The sequence below is a fragment of the Vanellus vanellus genome (genome assembly GCF_965231255.1).
Source record: "Vanellus vanellus genome assembly, chromosome: 3".
Lineage (NCBI taxonomy): Eukaryota > Metazoa > Chordata > Aves > Charadriiformes > Charadriidae > Vanellus > Vanellus vanellus.
Window position 1 is genome coordinate 69,285,313 of NC_138907.1, and position 18,281 is coordinate 69,303,593.

At 41.3% G+C, this 18,281-nt stretch overlaps 1 protein-coding gene across 2 annotated transcripts in view; it reads left to right on the top strand.

Moving 5' to 3' along the window:
* The window catches only part of ECHDC1 (ethylmalonyl-CoA decarboxylase 1), a 38,945-nt gene extending 21,061 nt beyond the window's left edge, over nucleotides 1-17,884 (top strand). For both annotated transcript variants that reach the window (XM_082481830.1, XM_082481831.1), the window contains one exon: nucleotides 17,426-17,884. In XM_082481830.1, the coding sequence (XP_082337956.1) occupies nucleotides 17,426-17,828 (403 nt within the window). In that variant the 3' untranslated portion in view covers nucleotides 17,829-17,884. The remainder of the gene's footprint in view (nucleotides 1-17,425) is intronic.
* Nucleotides 17,885-18,281: the final 397 nt, after the last annotated feature.

Here is an 18,281-nt window from a genome sequence, read left to right on the forward strand (position 1 = left end):
AGTTACCGTGTAGACTACCAAACTGCTTGGTATTAGCCTGAAATGTTTTCTTATTTTTAGCTCTGCCGGGTTGTACTACACTAACCAACTAACTGAATGTTCACTAACTGAAATATGCTTTGGCAGTATGATGTACATCTCTGCTAAAGTAGACGTGTGAACAAATCCATTTTTAAAATAGCTGAGGTGATTTAAGATGTTACTGATGTATTCTTCTAGTGGCAGTTCTTGTGGCTAATTGTCTCTAGGTCTGTTTTAAGCCAGCTCATTTAAAATTGGATTAGGGAGGGCTTGCATGAACTCTGGCACATTTACTGCTGACATAAAGGCAGTGACAAAAAGTGAAAGCATCTTAGGTCACTCCACCTTTGATCTGCAGGAAGAGGTCTTCTCAGAACATCTTCTTCAATCTTAGCTCCTTTATGGATTGTTGCAGTTTGGCTCTCCATAACATCAACATCCTTATAAAGATGATAAACAAGTGATTGAGGGGAAAAAGAAATCATTGTCCAGACAAGTGCAAGGAAATTAAAATCCTTTCAGACTTTTTCTGATATGAAAATTGGTAAGATGAGGCTTCTGACACTGTAAATATTTATCTCAATTATTTCTGTAAAACTGAGTAATATAAAACCATGCAGGTATGAAACTTGTTTGGCCAGCTGAGCTTTTAGTACAGTTTCAAGAAATGTAGACTTTTTTCAGTGTGCCACAGTTGAGTATGCTCTTTGAGCCTTTGAAGATGGCTCGTGGGTTCTGCTGCCAAATATCAGTGTATATTGCAGTTTTGCATGACACTGCAGCCGTTTCAGTCAAGTGCACAAATGACTGATGTTGGATTCAGTGATGCAATTTTACAAATAACTGAAACAAAGTACCTGTTCAGAGTTCCCTCTGTGCAGAACCTTGAAGTACATCTTGTACTTGTACAGTGCATGAAGTTAAGGAGAACTGATTTGGCTGTGTTCGTCAAGGAATTTGGACAAGAATTGTAGTGGGTCATTGGGCAGTAAACTAACAGATATGGGGCAGAGACAGTTTGGTAACGAATCTATTTGTGCAATTCACAATAATCTCTGAGCACAGTAACTGCAGTGTGCTACCAGCCAATAGCCAGAATAACTAACTTTGACTTCTGAGCTGTCTTGTCTTCTATTTCACGTCGGTGCCTTTGAGTGGCTCGCTGGGGTGATGTCTGTTTAGGTCTTTTAGGCACGTCAACAACTTTGAAAGTTTGGTCCTACATCACTTGGAGATTGGACTTCCATTGTACCCGAGTCCTTCTGAAAAATAGTCTTTTCCCCCTTACCTCCTTTTTCCTCTCCAATGCTACAGCAGTCAAAATAGAGGTGTGTCGCTGCCTTGTGAATCCAGTGTAAAAGGTGGTGTCTCCAGGCAGAGGATGAGAGTGCAAAGATGGCAAGCAACCCATTTCCCTTACCATTGACCTCAAAATGGGTTCAAAGGTAGAGGCAGCAATATTCTCCTTTTCTTTTTTTAGAAAATAAGTTAATCAACTGTATTTTTTTTTTCAGCTGGAGTTGATGTTGCACGGTTAAATCACAAAGGGCCAGTTTCATTACTCTTGCTAGTGCTGCGCAGTATCCTACTTCATAAAAAGCACCATTGATTTAGAGAGGTATTTGCTTTCTGAGCAGAATTCTGCCCTGTATCTGTAGGAATGGCAGAATCAAGCTTTTAACAAGGGGAGAAGCTTATGCTAACAATACTGCATTAATCAAATTGGCCTTGCTGCATTTTAATCGGATTTTTTCTATATTTTTGTGAAATATGTAGGCATGCTTAGTATTACACTTTAAGGTGTTAGGCATGTTCCATAAAACGCGTAATAAGACATACAATGAAATGCACTGCTTTTGAATAGCTTTTGTTGTGCGTGTTCTTGTGCTGACTTGTGCTTATTTACTTTAACAACCATGTGTTTAGTGCATTAAATATAATTTATACAAAATGAAAGGAGCAGAAGATAATATAACCACTACATAGATGTAGGCTCATTATGACCAACTTTTCAGTTGTTGCTCCTTTAAATAAGAGGGGGGGAGAAGCTGTAAAGACATTAGTATTCTCCAGTAAGCTTTCCCAAAAATAGGTTTCAGAATGTCAGAGCACAACACACTAGCTTCTTTGGAAATATTTTGCTGTATGCAAGGATTTTGGCTTTTTATCAGGAGGACCTTTTAGGTACACAAGATGCTGCTGTTTGAAATAAGGGTTTCTCAGTACATAGTGGCTCTTTTCACTGGGCAGAGCATGATATGAATATAGCGGGATGGGTTTCACATATTCATGAGTTCTTGCAAAGTCCAGGCTGACAAAGCACTTTTCATTAGATGTGGCTCTGTAACGTTGCTGCACGTCATCAGGAGAAGAAACAGTAGCCAAATCTGAGAGCGAGTTCTCACAGCTTCGGGTGCTTGCTATATGCCGTAGATCACTTTTTTTTAACTATAGAAAATTTTCCTTTCTAATACATATATATGTTTGTATGTGTGTGTATATATATGTGTGTAAAACCTCCTTCAAATCAGTTGGCAATTTTAGAATTCCATTGCAGTCATGCATCACTTCACATTTTTAGAGCCCTGGGAGGTTTTTTAGTACAATTTTCTGACAATTTTTCCGAGAGATGGATTATGGTTTTAAAAGTTTCACGTTGCCTGCCTTTAAGAAGGCTGTTCTTATTTTGACCTGGCACACTTGACGACTGGTTAAGTAATTGCAGCACTGCTAGAAATGGACTTGAGAGCTTGTATTTTTGGGCTTGTATTTATGGACTCATGTTGTTTTTTTCTTTATTACCAGATTTCATTTGGGTTTGAATTTCATGTGTTTACAATATTCCAGGAAGAGGATTTTTTGTATAGTTCTACAGTTCAAATTTACCACTGTTTGATTTAACTGGAAACGTAAATAATGGCAACAAAGCATGAATTTGAGTTGACGTTTTCATTCTGAGGTTGTCTTTTTGTCAGGATTTACTTCATTCCAAGTTGTTTTTTTTTCTTTGGGAGGCAAAACCGTCTTATCCTGGGTGAATGAGATTTTTGTTAACAGCATTTGTCTGCATTTTAGACCACTTCTACCATGCAATCTTGCATTCTTTCTGTTGAACAATCCTGTCTGCAGCTGATTGTGTGCTGCACAGTAATAAACAGATAGCCCAGATAATGGAAAATATAGATAAGACAGATATTAGAAAATGCAGAGCTGGACCCATACTCATTCTTGCTGAGACACTGGGCTGTCAGTACACTGTAGGGAAGCATTCAGGGTTCAAGGAGAATTAGTTTAGGAAGAGTAGAAATGCACTGAAATTGTCCATTACGCTCATATCTGTGAAGTGACTAATCCCCAGTTTAGATAAACTGCCTGCGGGTATTTGAGTTTGGTGCTCCATTGCCGATCTTCACCACCAAAATAATCTTGTTAAAATACATATATGTAATCAGATAGATCCACAAGTTGGTTAATATGAAGTCTGAGAAGCACTTACATCCAGTCTGCTGATTCTGAGGTGGTATTATGTTGAGCTGTGACTTCGTGAGAAAGACAGCCAGCCTGAACAGCTCACTGTGATGTGGGAGGAGGTTGTTCCTGCCTCCCATTCCCAGCTTACTGCTTACCTCTGGTTTGCCGAGCACCAGTAAAGATGCCTGTATGAGTCAATTATCTCACTAAAAAGCAACAGAAAGGCTAGATAGTTCCTGTTCTTACGGTGAGTTAGTGTTTTGTAAAGGGATATAGTATTGGCTGGCTAGAGCCAATATAAAGGAGAAACTCAGCCTCTAGGAGAAAATGACAAAGAACAGGAGGGGATGGGAATACAGTCTTCTCCTTTTGGCTCTAGGGAGCTGTTAGATAGCCTCAGTTTCCCCTGAAGCCACAGCTTTCAACTGCCTAATTTTGCATTGGATCAGCTTCCAGAGAATGTCTTCCAGAGTTTCTGTTACCTCTCATTTTGCAGTTCTGTCATGTGCTGTTGAAGGACTATGAAAAGAACTCCTCTTCCTCTCTTTATCGCTCCAGGTAGCAAAACATTGTACATGTATGAAGAGTAATCATCCACATCAGAGTTACTATTCATTGAAATAACCAAATGTTCCCCAAATGACTGAATTTCCCTGGGTTTTTGCAAGTGTAAGCAGGTGTTGCTGGGTGGATCTCAACATTTCATCATAAACATTGTCTTCATAATTGCAACTTCAAGTCTTCCCCTTCACCCCCTGTTTCTTTTTTCCCCTCTAATCCAAAGCAACCCAATGTCTTAGTGAACATTTGGAGCCCTGCAGGCTGGACCTCTGTGTTCCTATTCCTTCCAAACATAACCAAAATTGTGTGAAACAAGACTGCAGACTGTTTGAACCTTGCTTGAACCTTGGTAGCTTCATCTTCCTACTTCTTCCTGGATTCTGGAGTTAGTAAGAAATGAATTGCTACTGCTGTAACTCGGCAGTCACAGTAAGAGTAAATCAAGTTATAAATTCTTATGTTAAATAAATTCCTATTGTGCTTAAACAGTTGTATGTGTAAGAACTCCTACTGTATCCATGGTCTATTACTAGATATTATCCTTCAGTTCTGTGGGCTGATGTGTTCATATTTATAAACAAAAAGCAAATATACAGGCTGAAGAAAAAACAATAATTTCAATTAGTGTGGATTTGTGTGTGTATGTGAAAGACAGAAAGATTGTAAGTAAAAAGATACCGGGTGAAATTATACTTTTGGTGATAAGAGAATAGGTCACACTCTTAGGTATATTTGCGGAGCATCTGTTATAGTTTACTGAAAATGTGCCTGTTTCTTGTCCAGCTCATCTGAATGTACCATGAGTAAGTGATCTGAAGGTGGCTTCAGTTCTCTGTCAATATAACAAATGTGCTGCATTAAAAAGTAGAGGTGAAGAAGCTAATTTACTGTTTTAATGTAGAATTTTAATGTTAAATTCTCTATCCCATTTATGCCTTTTTTGAGATATGTCATTGTACTACACCCCTCCCCCCTCCCCCCCCCCCAAAAAAAAAGGGGGGGGGGGCAATGAAATCATATATTGTATCTGGAAAACTTAAAACTTAGGTCACAGCTGCTGTGATCATTAAAGAAAAAAACAAACAGTCGCAACCCTCATAATTTTTTGTTTGAGATTATTAACCTGGTATCCTGACAAAATGGCAACATTTCATTATAATTTACTCACCAGTGATTCAAATAAGTGTATGATCTCTCTTTGCTTTAGTCAGAAATTGTTGTGTAGGATGTGCAAACGCAGCATCAGTGGCACTGCATGGAGAAAGAGCTGAATTTCAAAGTGTGTCTTGTTACCCTAGGTCTTGCAAAGGCTTGTTAGTTAGTGTGACATTACGACGTATTTTAAATCCTTTAATGCTGTGGGTCGCAGGAATATGATACATCGAATCCATCATAAAGTATTAGAGCAACTCGAACCTTGCATCTCTTAGGGCTGATATCAAGAAATGCTGTTCCTTTCCAGTCAGCTGAGTTCAGGCGGGTGAGGTGATCTTTGCCTTTTTGACATTTTAGATGCTAAGCTCTGAGCCAGAGTGGTGGTATGCTCCCCCTCCCCTTTCTGTATCAGTAGCAGAGATGAGCAAGGAATCTGACTGAAATGTTCTTGCTTTAACAGACTCTTGAATTTGGCCCAGGAGACTTTTATTTTTTCTTTGGTCTTGGTAAACATATATGATGGAAATAAAGAATTGGGAAACTGAGGTTATAAACAGGGGGTTATATGCTTCACGAAAGTGTGCACATAATTTAAAAAATACAATATTTTCAAATTGAAAACGAGCTCCAGTGTACTTTTTTGATTTCCAGATGAATACTGGCATTCAGATTTGACTAAAAATTTCAATTATCAAACACCTTTACCTCCAAGTGGTCTTTTTACATCAAAGAATCTGGTAAAATATCACTGGATCTTTTCTAATGGAAATTTTTGCTTTAGTCTAAAAGGCATATCTGTTGTTGAAAATGTTTGCTTGAATTGAATCCAAATAGCTGTAGTTCCTTTTTTGGAAGGAAAGGCTCATATAACATTTTAGACTTCCAGCATGAGTAATTTTTATGTGAGCATTATTTTGGCGTTCACTTACTTGTGTAAGCCAATAAAGAATAGCTAAAACCTGCTTCATGGGTAAGACCCGAGTGCTATGTCAAGATGAAAACTACTCTGAAAATAACTGTAGGGTAACAGAGGTTGCAATGTGCCTGTGCCTGGGACCCACTGACACCAGGGTAATAGATATAAAATAATAGCTGGGAATTAGAAGAGGAAGAGAGTGTTACTAAGACATCGGTCATTAGCAGGGGAGGAGAAATGGCATGGTACCCCATGGATTGCTGTCACACGACTATGGAGAGAAAGGAGGATCCAGGCACTACATTTTGTACGATGGGGCTTCAGTCCCACTTTATGGCTCTGGTGATTCATGCCATTTTCAGAGTTTATAGTATGCATTTCAGGGGAATTATAGCTCCCCAGTGTAATTTTTATTCTCTTGGTTCTGTGAGCTCTTAAATTGTGGTATGAGCCTTGCGTGCGTTCATAAGCCTTTGTAAAGCTATGCTGCTCCTTCCCCCTGTGCACACAGGGGTGTTGTCAAACAGATCTGAGGCAGCACCCATTGACTGGGGAGTCTATTGCTGACTGTATGATTGTAAAAAGTCTACGTCTCTCCCACTTGGGAAAGGCCTTTTAATTGATATTTTCTGCTGTTTTCTGGGTGTCTTCAGCTCATTTGAATGCTCAGGCACTCATGAGGGTGGGGACGAAGGAACGGTGTGTGGCTCACACAGCTTTTATGTCTCATGGCAGCTTGTGAAGGGGCCGCACGATGTGTGCATGAAGCACACACCGCCTTGTGTGACAGTTGTGGGAGGGCTGCACGAGCCCCCTGGCCAGCCCTCTCCCCATTTCCACAGCCCCCCTGCGCAGTGCTGCCCACCTCCCAGCACCCCCAGCCCGCCACAGGGGGGATGGTACCCCAGGCTGTGGGAACCCTCTCTAAGCATCGCATGTGGACCTCAAGAAGTATCAGCCTAGGAAATGGTGCATGTTCACTTTGTGGTTTGGCCAAATAATTTTCTTCCCTGACAGTTTATTGAAAAATGAACGGAAAAAAAAAACCAAAAAACAAAGGCTCGTCTTCCTTTAATACTGGTGAAGTTTTAATCAGTCATGCTTTTTTGGGTCCCTATTTCTTGCCCTGTGATCTGTCATCTAATTCAATTTTTCATCCCTGCTACAGAAAAAGTCTTTTTGTAACTTCCAATATTCAGCTTCCTTTATCCCTTTTAGAAGAAATGTAGCTTTGTCTGCTGGGTGAACCTCCATCTGTAGCTGACTTCTGGGAGATTCTGGTCCAGAATGAGACTGGAAGAGCCGCCTGTGTGGATTGCAGCCAGTATGACAGCGAGCGTCACTTGCGGGACACGTTTGTAGGGCCCTACCTACCTTGTCTTGTTTGAGGCTGCCCTGATCCCCTTGCAGAGTATTAGCAACAGCTTCTCTCCCTGTGTTTCTTTCCTTCCGTAATCCCTCTCTCAAATTAACCGTCTTTCTTGGCCTTCTTTTAGCCACTGTCCTTTGATCAGGAGTGTACTTAAGAAAATAAACCTTTTTTCACTTCTCCGGTTGTTCTTACACAATCACGTCTGGACCAGTTTTAGTCTGGGTTTTGCTGGATCACCGAGTGCCCTGCCACTTTACTATACTCCTTTTTTGCTGCTCATAGGCCTTTTAAAAATTTTTCTAAGTACAGGCTTTGCTGTAGATGAGATGCTGGTTTGGGGGGCATGTGGATTTCTGTATCTGCCTATTGTAATTTTTAAAAGTGCTGTTATCCACAGGATCTTTTTCTAGTAACAATATTATTTTTGTGCTTCTTCCCTGGAGTGGCTTCCTTTGAAATTGGTAATTTTGCAGCCTCTTTCAGTTGACTCTCTTCCTTTTGGAGGCTCATCTTCCATCGAATGTCCAAATGTTTGGGCAATAAATGGTGGAGTTATCCACACTTTAAGGTCCTGTTTATTCTCAGAGACCACATTCCTCCTAAATGGCTCATGTCTATTAAGCAGTTTCTGCTCTGATGTCCCTGTGTTCCATCTCTGCCTGAATTTTTTGTTACCTCAAACTCTTCTCTTGTTACTACGTCTTCCCTTTTTTTGATCCAGGACTTTTCAGAATTGCAGTATCAACCAAACGTTTTGTGTCTTTAGATGAAAATATGACTTTGTCGTTCTTTTTTTCTGCATTTCATTTGACTCTGGGTAATGTGAAAATGCATAATAGAGTCAGGTTATAAATGGTTATTTTAAGGTTTCCTTTGAAGAGTGCATCTCTCATTGTTTAGGTCTATCTGCTCCCCTCTGGGAAGTGGCCTGGGATTTCCCAGCCAACCCAGAAGAACATTAATTGTTGCTCAAGAAAATATATCTGTAATTAGGGTCTATTTTTGGATTGAATTTTGACCCTAATTCTTAGGGCTCCATAAAATGCATTGGAAAATCTGACTGTAGGGCAGAAAATAAGGTGGTAAAGGCAACGTGCTAGGGAGACTTGAGATATTTTCCCCTAGGCTACTTTATGTAAACTTGATTCTTAGCTTTTGTTGTGAGTGGGGGGAAAATGGATGCACTAAGAGTGTTACAAAATAATTCAGTAACTATAAATAAAATTCCATGTAATCTGTAAGGCATTTGAAAAGAGCTGTGAGAAAAAAGAGCTCTCGTGTTGGTGAGATTTCTTAGGCTGGCATCAAGCCTACTCTTTTGACACAGAGTTTTAGAGCGTGCCTAGAACATTCTGTACTTGGGAGGCTCGATAGGATTTTTTTTTATTTTGGTTCTTGGGTATCATTTTAATTTATTTAAACCTCAAGTAAAGAAGGTGTTTTGTTTAGTTTTGATCACTCAAAAGATTTGAGAGGGCTGACTTTCTGATGGGCTCATTAAAATAGTAGCTGGACCTACTTCTTTCCATTGCATTCCCGTAGTAAAGGTTACAGATTAAAGCTCATAAATAGGAGAGAACATTATTGTGCAGAGTCTTCTCTTACCCTACTGAAATTTGGGATTGCAGAGCTGCTTTGTACAGTTGTATCTAAGATGTGCACAAGGGACATAGTTTCCCCAAACTCTCTTAAACCATTTTGTCTTTGTTTTTATATTCTTTAGTGGTAACCATTTAGGCATCTGTCTAGTGAGTATTTGTGACTAAAGGATTTTCAGAAAGAGCAAAGATTTAGGGGCTTGTTTTTATGATGCCAGTCTGCATAGGCAATCACCAAAAGCATGTAGGACAAATCCTTAGTTTTATCAGTTTTAGAGTATTTTCACTTAGGAAGTCTCACTTCGTGTTGCCGGAGCTCTGAAGCAGCAATTTCTGTAATGTCTAATGGTCTTATTCTTTCTCTGCATGGGGCAGAAACATGAGAAGCTCTCCATGAGAGAGAAGACCTGGGAGAGGAGCAGAGGGAATTAATACTAGCAAGCTGTGCTGGGAAAGCACAGAGTAGTCATGGCTGGCCGATATTCACTGCATTGGCATAGTTTGAAAATCTGCTGAATGTAATTAGCAAGGAGTTATTTATTAAATTTATAATCAAGGCTTTTTAATCCTTTAAAGCCTATCCAATTAAACAAGTGTGACTGAAAGATAAGTGAAATTATGACTAACTATTCTCAGGATGAATCCACTTGTAGCAAGATAGTTGAATTTCAGAAAAATCTTTAGCTGTTTTGTCGAGATAATCCCTTTGCAGAGTACCTAGGTAATTATTTGATGGTGTAGTGATAGAGAGACTGACAAGACACTGCACTGGATAGGCAGAGACAGATTAATTAGTCCCAACTTGCTTTTTAGAGGAGACTGTCTTGTTCTTGAGGGTCTAAATCTAACAGCATCTGTCATGAAAATTGAAGTAAGGACCAGAAACTACTCATCAGCAGCATTGCTGACTAGCTAAATTATTTTAGTGTAGTACTGCATATTTCTTCTGCAGAATATTCTTCCCACAGTACCTTGCTGCTTCAAAATTCATTTTTTATTGAAAAAAAAACTGGTTAATGCAGTTGTTGTTTTAAGGTGAGTTTCTGTAAAAACTGTGGAAGGCTTGTGTGTTGGAATATTGAACAAGGCTAGAACTAGTTTTTTTAATTAAAAATAAGACCCATACACTATGCAGTTAAATACTGATGAAAGTATTTCTAGTCTTTCTAGTAAGATTTATGGTCCTAAGAATATTTTGAGAGACTAAATACTTATACAAGACAAGTAGTCACTATTAGAACACAATGTTGTGTAGTTAGCTATCAGTATTTAGATTTCCAGGTGAGGTCTCCACAGGCACGAACTGTAGCCTTAACTTTAGTCAGTACTTTTAATTTCAGGCTTTCTGTGGCTTTGTGAAGATGTCAAGGCAGTGGTTTTTATTCAGGTCTTGTTTTCAAGGCTATACTCAGAAATTACTTCTGTTGTTAGAAGATTCTGGAGAAGGTAGGGATGAGTTTTGCAGCAACTTGCCAAGGAGCATTCATATAGGAGGGCTCAGGAATTTGTATCTTAATGCTGAGGAAGTTCTGTAGTTTCTTACATGTGCATTAACAACCGTCTGTGCATGGTGGGGAGGATAGGTTTTAGATACATTGAATGGGAAAAGTACATGCGTATCTTTCTGACTCTAAGATTCGGAACGTAGATACCAGAGGTGGATTGAGCACTAGGTATATGTTAAAACTTGCAGGGCCACCTGCCATGCTAAAGCAAATGGTGAGAAAGCAACTATTCTGGAGGTTTCAAAACCGCAGTATGTGCTACATGAACCATTCAAGATCGTGTGCAATTGCAGCAATGATTGACTACCTGTGCGATGGTCCTTGCCCAAGCTTCAGGCTAACAGCACCTGGAGTCCCAATTAATTGCTTTTTACAGTCCAGCTTGCCAGGCTGCCACCTGGCAGGCCAAGCCCCCTTGGTGCCCCTGTCTAAGCTGAGGAACTGAAGCTCCAGAATTGGCTGGCTGCATTTGCAGCAAAGGCACTTGGAGGTATGAGAGGAGACCACCAGGATGTGGGTTTTGGGGCAAGGCTGGTGCTCCCAGAATGTGCTGCAGCCACTGGTCATAGGTTTGCTCAACCATTTTGTGGCGGTAGGAAGAGCTTTATCCTGCTGTTGGCTGAAGACCCTTTCACACGCTTGCATCTCATCAGGCCCAGATGGACCTTGATTTTCATGTGCCATGATGGACAGTACAGGAGATCTCAGATTCAAATCCTGTAGTTGTACTGAACTCTAGAAGCCTATGGCAATGATTTTTCCTCCAATGTAAGATTCAAGGTGACATTTTTTTTCGGCAAAGCCGGAGGTGTAGTATGCTGTCTAGGAGATATTACTTGACTTATGTGGTGTAGTGGACCAACCTGAAATAAAGGACTTCTGTTTAATCACAAATTAGGGCTTTTGTTGTACAGATAAAGGAACAGGTGGTTTAGTTCTTACTCTGATGCTGTAAAATCAACAATCGCAACTCTCCCTTGCTTTATATTAATTTACTGTAACACCCTAGTTAACTAAAAACTTCCTATCTACTGCATGTGTTCAGCAGCACTTTGTGTGTAAGAGCAGCACTTTTATTTTTCTGGTGAGTTTTGCATGCGTTGTCAGGAGGAGAACAGAGATCAGATTACAGATATTACCCGTGTAACACTCTCTCTGCTGCCTGAGTCGCAGTCACTTGCTGCAAGAAACCACCACCGATGCTGTGATCTCCTGTGCCCCTTGGGATGCTGAAGTGTAAGGAAGATGAAGTGGGACTATGAGGTTCAACGTGCAGGTGAAGTGATGGGACAGGGACTGTATTTTGAGTGTTGGGAAGGTGCAGTAGGAGAATAAGGAAGCAGCAGACAACAGACTGGCTTTCTTGCTCGCTTAAGGTCCAGCATGATTTGAGAGCTGCTGCTGCGGTGGATTGTCCTGGTAGCACTTGCCAAGCAAAGTTACAAAATCCTAAACTAGTCACACCTGAGCTTTTGTCATTTGCAGGCAAGGTCATCAAATTTTCATGCCCACCTGGCAAAACAAGTTCCATTTGCATGATAAACACCATCCACAGATAATGTCCTCCTGAGCTCCTCTTGAGCTTGCATTCTCAGGCAGTGTGTATTTTAGAAAACCTGTTTTAGCCACATGTCAGCATAGCATGGCTGTTACTTAATTTAACAAGAGTTAATTAAGCTGATACCATATTGATGACTGTATGAGAAAAACATACACGTTTGGGAAAGTGTATGACTGGATTATACATCAGCTTTGTTCTTCTGTTGTTTGCTGGTTAAAACAAATGTTTGGCCCTTGATAGCCTTCTTTCTGTTACCATTTTCCTGGTGGTTTTCTTTTTTCTTTAATGTCGGTCTTCTCCTGTGCTTAAAATAGTTGTGTGTGTGTTTTGGATGATTGGTTGAAAGCCTTCAATATCAACACTGTATTTTCGCTGTCTTTACTGAGTAATGACAGTCATCCAAAATGCATATGTGGCTGACTGTGGCCGTTGCTTTTCATGTGTCTCGATGTCGTGCATCTATGTTTTGCAAAAATGTCTACTTGTATTTGAAAATTTCTTATTATTTTTACTTCTGTAACTCTTGCTCTACAGCATGTTAAAATTATGGATGTCTTTTAATTGTATCCCAAGGCCTTTGACTCTGTCTTTGGAGAATTTTCCCACTTTGTGTTCATTCAGTCACCTTGTAGATAGGTGTTACCAAAATTTATAGAAGAAGGTAGCAGATTTGGTGGGGGAAGTTACCATGACCCAAAGGCGTAAGCTTTGATTATTATTTGTGTTAATTGGTGGTTTGAAAGCAGGAGGCCAAAGTATTTGTGGGGGAGATAAAAGTCATCTCTTGCAGTTCTGGCTGCCCTCTCAGTATAACCATAGCTGAGAACCAGGTGCTGCAGCGCTGTGTGATGCCGGCTGCCTCTCTCCATGCAGTGCCAGCCTCACGCCAGCCAAAAGGAGAAGATTGGAAGCCAGGAGCTGTGTCCTTATGTGACACTGGGAGTCAAACAGGGGTGGGAACTAAGTCCAGGTTGCTGACAACAGGTTTAATGTTTTAGGCGTCCTTTTTTACATCCTGGGTTTCAGAAGCATAGTGGTAGGAGCTTTTAAAATGCATAAAATAGAGGATGGTATTTGTCCCTCCCTAGTAACTTCATTAGTGCCTTTGCCTTGTCAGAATGTGCTGAATATAATTCATACCCCAAAGTCCAGGAAATGATGATGTAAGGGCCAGCACAAACCGTAATATAACCTTAATTCTGCCCAAGGAAGTGATTATACCTGTTGGAACAATTCAGTGACGGGAGTACTATAAAAAGCAGGTATGAAAAACTGAGAAATCCATTTTTGTTTGCGTTTTCAGCTTTCATTGTATACGCTCCAGCGTCAAGTAGCTGGGAAATACTTTAGCAAAGGAAGGCATAGCTGTTAGCTCACAGCAAGTGCCGCCTTTGAGGAAGCAAGTGTACCTGTTTACTGATGGGATTTGTTAGGTTGCAGTTAATGGCCAACAAGGTTTTCTTCTCATGCATTGCTGGTGATGTGATGTGATGTGACAGTCAGTAGTTTGTGAGCGCAGTGAGATGTCACAGAGTGAAGGTATCCTCCAGTCAAAGGTGGAGGGTTTGTAACATTTAGTGCGTCTGAGGACTTTTTAAAATCTACAGCAGGAACATTTGCTGTAGCTCTTGTTTGCTTTAGATGTCTATCCCAAAATTGGATGTGGCCCATGGTGATTGTGCTTTCTTCCTAGGGGTGTTGTATTGCGTGTAACATGGAAATGTAACATTCTTAAAGAAGGTTTCAGCTGCACTTTGGTGCTTATATTACCTTAACCTCTTATTTCCCATTTAAGTTGTGAGGATTTTGCTACCCTTCACATTTCTGAAGGATGTTTTTCTGCTTGTAAGGTCTTCAGTTACTTTGTACATTAATTACTTTTAATAAATATTTTTTCAGTAGTGTCATGCAACAGATTTTCTTGTTTTTTTTAGGGTCGGAAAGGCACGTTTCCAGGAGCCTAGCAGTATGACCTTCCCCTGGGATACAGGAGACCCAGATTTTAATTCCCTTGACCTGGAAGACAAGAACAGGCATACAGAGTCAAGTTAGGGTTCTTTTTGTATTTATCTACTTCTGTGTCACAGGCAGGGCCAGTACTAGGTGAATAAAGTATGAACAGCTCAGGAATAGAGTAGTACTTCTGTCTTTTCAGCTTTTTGATGACTGCCTCTTTGTGTTTAGTAATGCTTGATGTATTTTTCTTACATAAATTCATCTAATGGGAGATCAGATCTGTCATGTCTCAGAAGGTAGGCTACATTCCTTTCATAAAATAAAAAGGGAAATATTTATGCAAGGCTGCAGTTGGTGATGTTCAGAGGCTGATCCAGGCTGGTTTGGCAGTGGCAAACGCCTCTTCAGATCTGAGCTCACGTCTCCATTGCTTCCTTGGGCATGGGGACTAGAAGTGAGTGGGATACCTAACAGTGTGATGGGTGATTTCTGTAAGAAATGGCATGACTTCAGGAGAGGATTCATAGTTGAAAAGTCTGTAAAAACCATAGAGATTTTTTTTAAGCCTGAAGACAGTTCAAGACCACCTTTACACCTACTGACCACCAGGTGTCTTAGTATTTTCTGAGGAGCTTGTTCAAAGGAGCGTGGTGGGGAGACATGAATCTTGGTGAGATCTGAGAAGATGCAGCCTCACAGTCTCTCTATGGATTTAGCTGTCAGTTGTTTATTTTCCTTTCATCATGTTTGGTTCCATTTTCTCAGAGGAAGGTGAAAACTGCAGAGGGTAACAGAGCCTTTCCCCCATACCAAGTGCTTTCAAATTTTTTCTTGTTGGCACTCATGGATCAAGTGTGTTTCCAATGTAAAATTTGACTTCCCGTGCAAGCTTCAGAGTGCATTGACCCAACTTCTCAGATGATTCCATATGCTGCCCACAGGACGTTCACTGAATTCAACAAACACAATGTTGTCTTACTGACCTGCGGTCACCATCTTAAGAGACTGCCTACAGATAGTCTAGCATCACATGTCTAGCTGCCTATGACCACTTCTTTTTTGACGCTTCAAGTCGCTCAGCACAGCTGGAATTAAACGCTTGATAATGTTTTCATTATTGCTTTCCCAGTGGGACACTGGGTGTCAGCAAATTGCAAAGTAAGCTGAGCCAGTAAAGGAGTTTTGGAACACTTGCAGAGTCTTCCTTGTGGGGAGGAGACACCTGAGCTCCCTGGGATTTGCTGGGTTTGGGAAGCACTTGCTAATGTTAGCTAAAAGCCTTTCCTCCCCTGCAATACTCTGCTCTCTTCCTTTTGTCACACAACCTTCCTCTGCTATCTCTACAAAAAGGCTTTCATGCAATCTGGCATGTCAGCTGTTGCCTTTGTGCATTGTGTTGGGTCTGGGATAAAGCATAAGCTCTTCAGCCCCGGTGCTTTGTAGTATGGCATGAATGCTGATGGTGCTCTGGTTAAGAAAAAAGGCAACCAAGCAAACTTACAATTAACAATAAGCAGATTTGGAAACTGTGAGTTCCTAGAAGTAGTTGCATTTTTAAAGGTTTTCTTTTTTCTTTCCCCTTTTAAAGCTGTTCACCGTGGTATTTTCATTATGGAAAACTGCATCGTTAGGAAACGGACTTGAGTGTAGATCTTAGTATTACATGATTTATCTCCAGAAAGCCCATTAGTGCTTGGAGTAGAAGCTAATCTACTTCACAAGTATAATTTACATCCCTTGTCTCATAAACAGCAGAAAGTAACCACACTGCAGAAGATCATCATAAGAAAGAGCAAGTACTGGTCTGTTTCTGTACATCTTTTCTGTATGTTTCTATTTCTAGAGGCTTTTCACACCAACCTAAGGTGTGTCAGTGTGAACACTATGCAGAGAGAGTACAATCCGCCGCGGCAGAGCTCCTCCAGGGAGACAGCTTAATCAGCCCTAGGGTGAGCTTTTAAATCAGGGAGGTGACAGAGTGTAGAAAAGAAGCAAAGATGTGAAATCTTTGAATGTGACTCTACCTTCTGGAGGGGAGCAATTGCATTGTGCACAGTAAGGCAAAAATAGAAAGCAATTCTATGATATGTTGTGAGCCTTAAGTCGAGCATGCATCCTGAATTCCCTTGCTGTAGTGAGCAGTTAGAAATCAAACTCACAGAATCACAGAATAGTCAGGGTTGGAAGGGACCTCTGGAGATCATTTAGGCCAACCCCCCTGCCAGAGCAGGGTCACCTACAACAGGTTGCACAGGACAGCGTCCAGGCGGGTTTTGAATGTCTCCAGAGTGGGAGACTCCACAACCTCTCTGGGCAGCCTGTTCCAGTGCTCCACTACCTTCAAAGTGAAGAAGTTCCTCCTCGTGTTAAGATGGAACTTCCTATGTTCAAGCTTGTGCCCATTACCCCTCCTCCTATCAATGGGCACCACTGAAAAAAGACTCCTCCCATCCCTCTGGCATCCTCCCTTTAAGTATTTGAAAGCATTAATAAGATCCCCCCTCATTCTTCTTTTCTCTAGACTAAAGACACCCAAGTTCCTCAGCCTTTCCTCATATGAAAGATGTTTTAATCCCCTAATCATCTTCGTAGCCCTTTGCTGGACCCTCTCCAGCAGATCCCTGTCTTTCTTGAACTGGGGAGCCCAAAACTGGACGCAGTACTCCAGATGCGGCCTCAGCAGGGCAGAGTAGAGGGGGAGGATGACCTCCCTCGACCTGCTGGCCACACTCTTTTTGATGCACCCCAGGACCCTCATGGACTCTCATGGACCTTCTAAAGCACGGAACAAAAAAAAACCCCAAAACCACAACTATGCTATAATCAAGCACTGGGGTGATGACAGAACCTCCCCGGCACAGATCAGTACTAAGACCATGATTCATCCTCTTGAGAAATTCGTTTTGTGCGCTAGTTTGCTTGGGTTTTACCCCAAACCCTGTTGTTTTGGGCATGAATTAGCAAGGCAGTTTTGGCACTGTAAGTGTAATGTGCCCTCCGTCTTTGCAATTCTGTTTTCAAACACTTTTTAGAACTGATTTCTGGCTACAGGTGTCAGTGTGGGCACTAAGCATCTTTTCTTGTGGCAGCCTACGTATCTTCTTTTGAGAAGGGCCAAAAGCTGCAGCTAAGGCACGAGGCGATGCAAAAATTAAGATGCTCCAGCTCTGGCTGTAATCAGCATGCTGTCAAGTTGTATCAGCCTTTGGAAGCGGAGGGGAGGAGAAAATAGAAAACTGAGTGCGGGCGAGCTGAATACGGACGTCGATGCACAGATTGACCCTCTGTGTGCTTGTTCTTCATCGACAGGTTGATGACGCCTGGGAGTGAAATTCGATTTGTCCATAAGCACATGGGTCTGGTGCCCGGCTGGGGAGGAGCTGCCCGGCTGGTGCGCGTCGTTGGCAGCGGGGCTGCCCTGCGGCTGCTCAGTGGGGCTGTCAAGGTGGACCCTGAGACAGCTTTGCGCCTTGGGCTCTCGGAGGAGACGTTGTCTTCAGATGGAACCGGAGCATTGGAAGAAGCCCGCGCCTGGTTGAGTCAGTACACAGAGGGTCCAGCCAGCGTGATTCGGGCTGTCAAAAAGGTGGTGACAGCGGGAAGAGAGCTACCACTGGAAGCTGCCCTAAGGACAGAGAAGGACGTTTTTGGAACTGTATGGGGTGGGCCTGCCAATTTGCAGGCACTGGTTAAAAAAACAAAACATAAATGACAGTCAATGCATAAGAAATGTTCTTGACCTTTTTTGCAAACAAAGCTTTCACTAAAGCAGGCATTAAACCAAATCATTTAAGGACTTGTTCGTTTAAACTGGCATTAACATTCCTGTCATTCACGTCAGGCAGACATATTTGGTGTGCAACCACAGAGAAATCCCTGGCAGATTCTTTACTGTCCTAATCACCCATTGAATGGAGATTAGTGAAATTAGTATGTAAAGGTAAATACTGTGCTGAGAATAGAACTATAATTCTTTTGGAATGAGGCTGAAGATTATTTTCTTTGGAGGTAATTTTGTTTTTCTAACTGGTATGGAAATGAATTGCTTGAAAGATAATGAAGTTTATTTATTTGCAGAACAGGTGCATCTGAAGCTGCAAAATACGAGTTCCCCAACATTTAGCTGCCTTTAAGCAGCTTTGAAGGGATGATAACTGGTGAGATT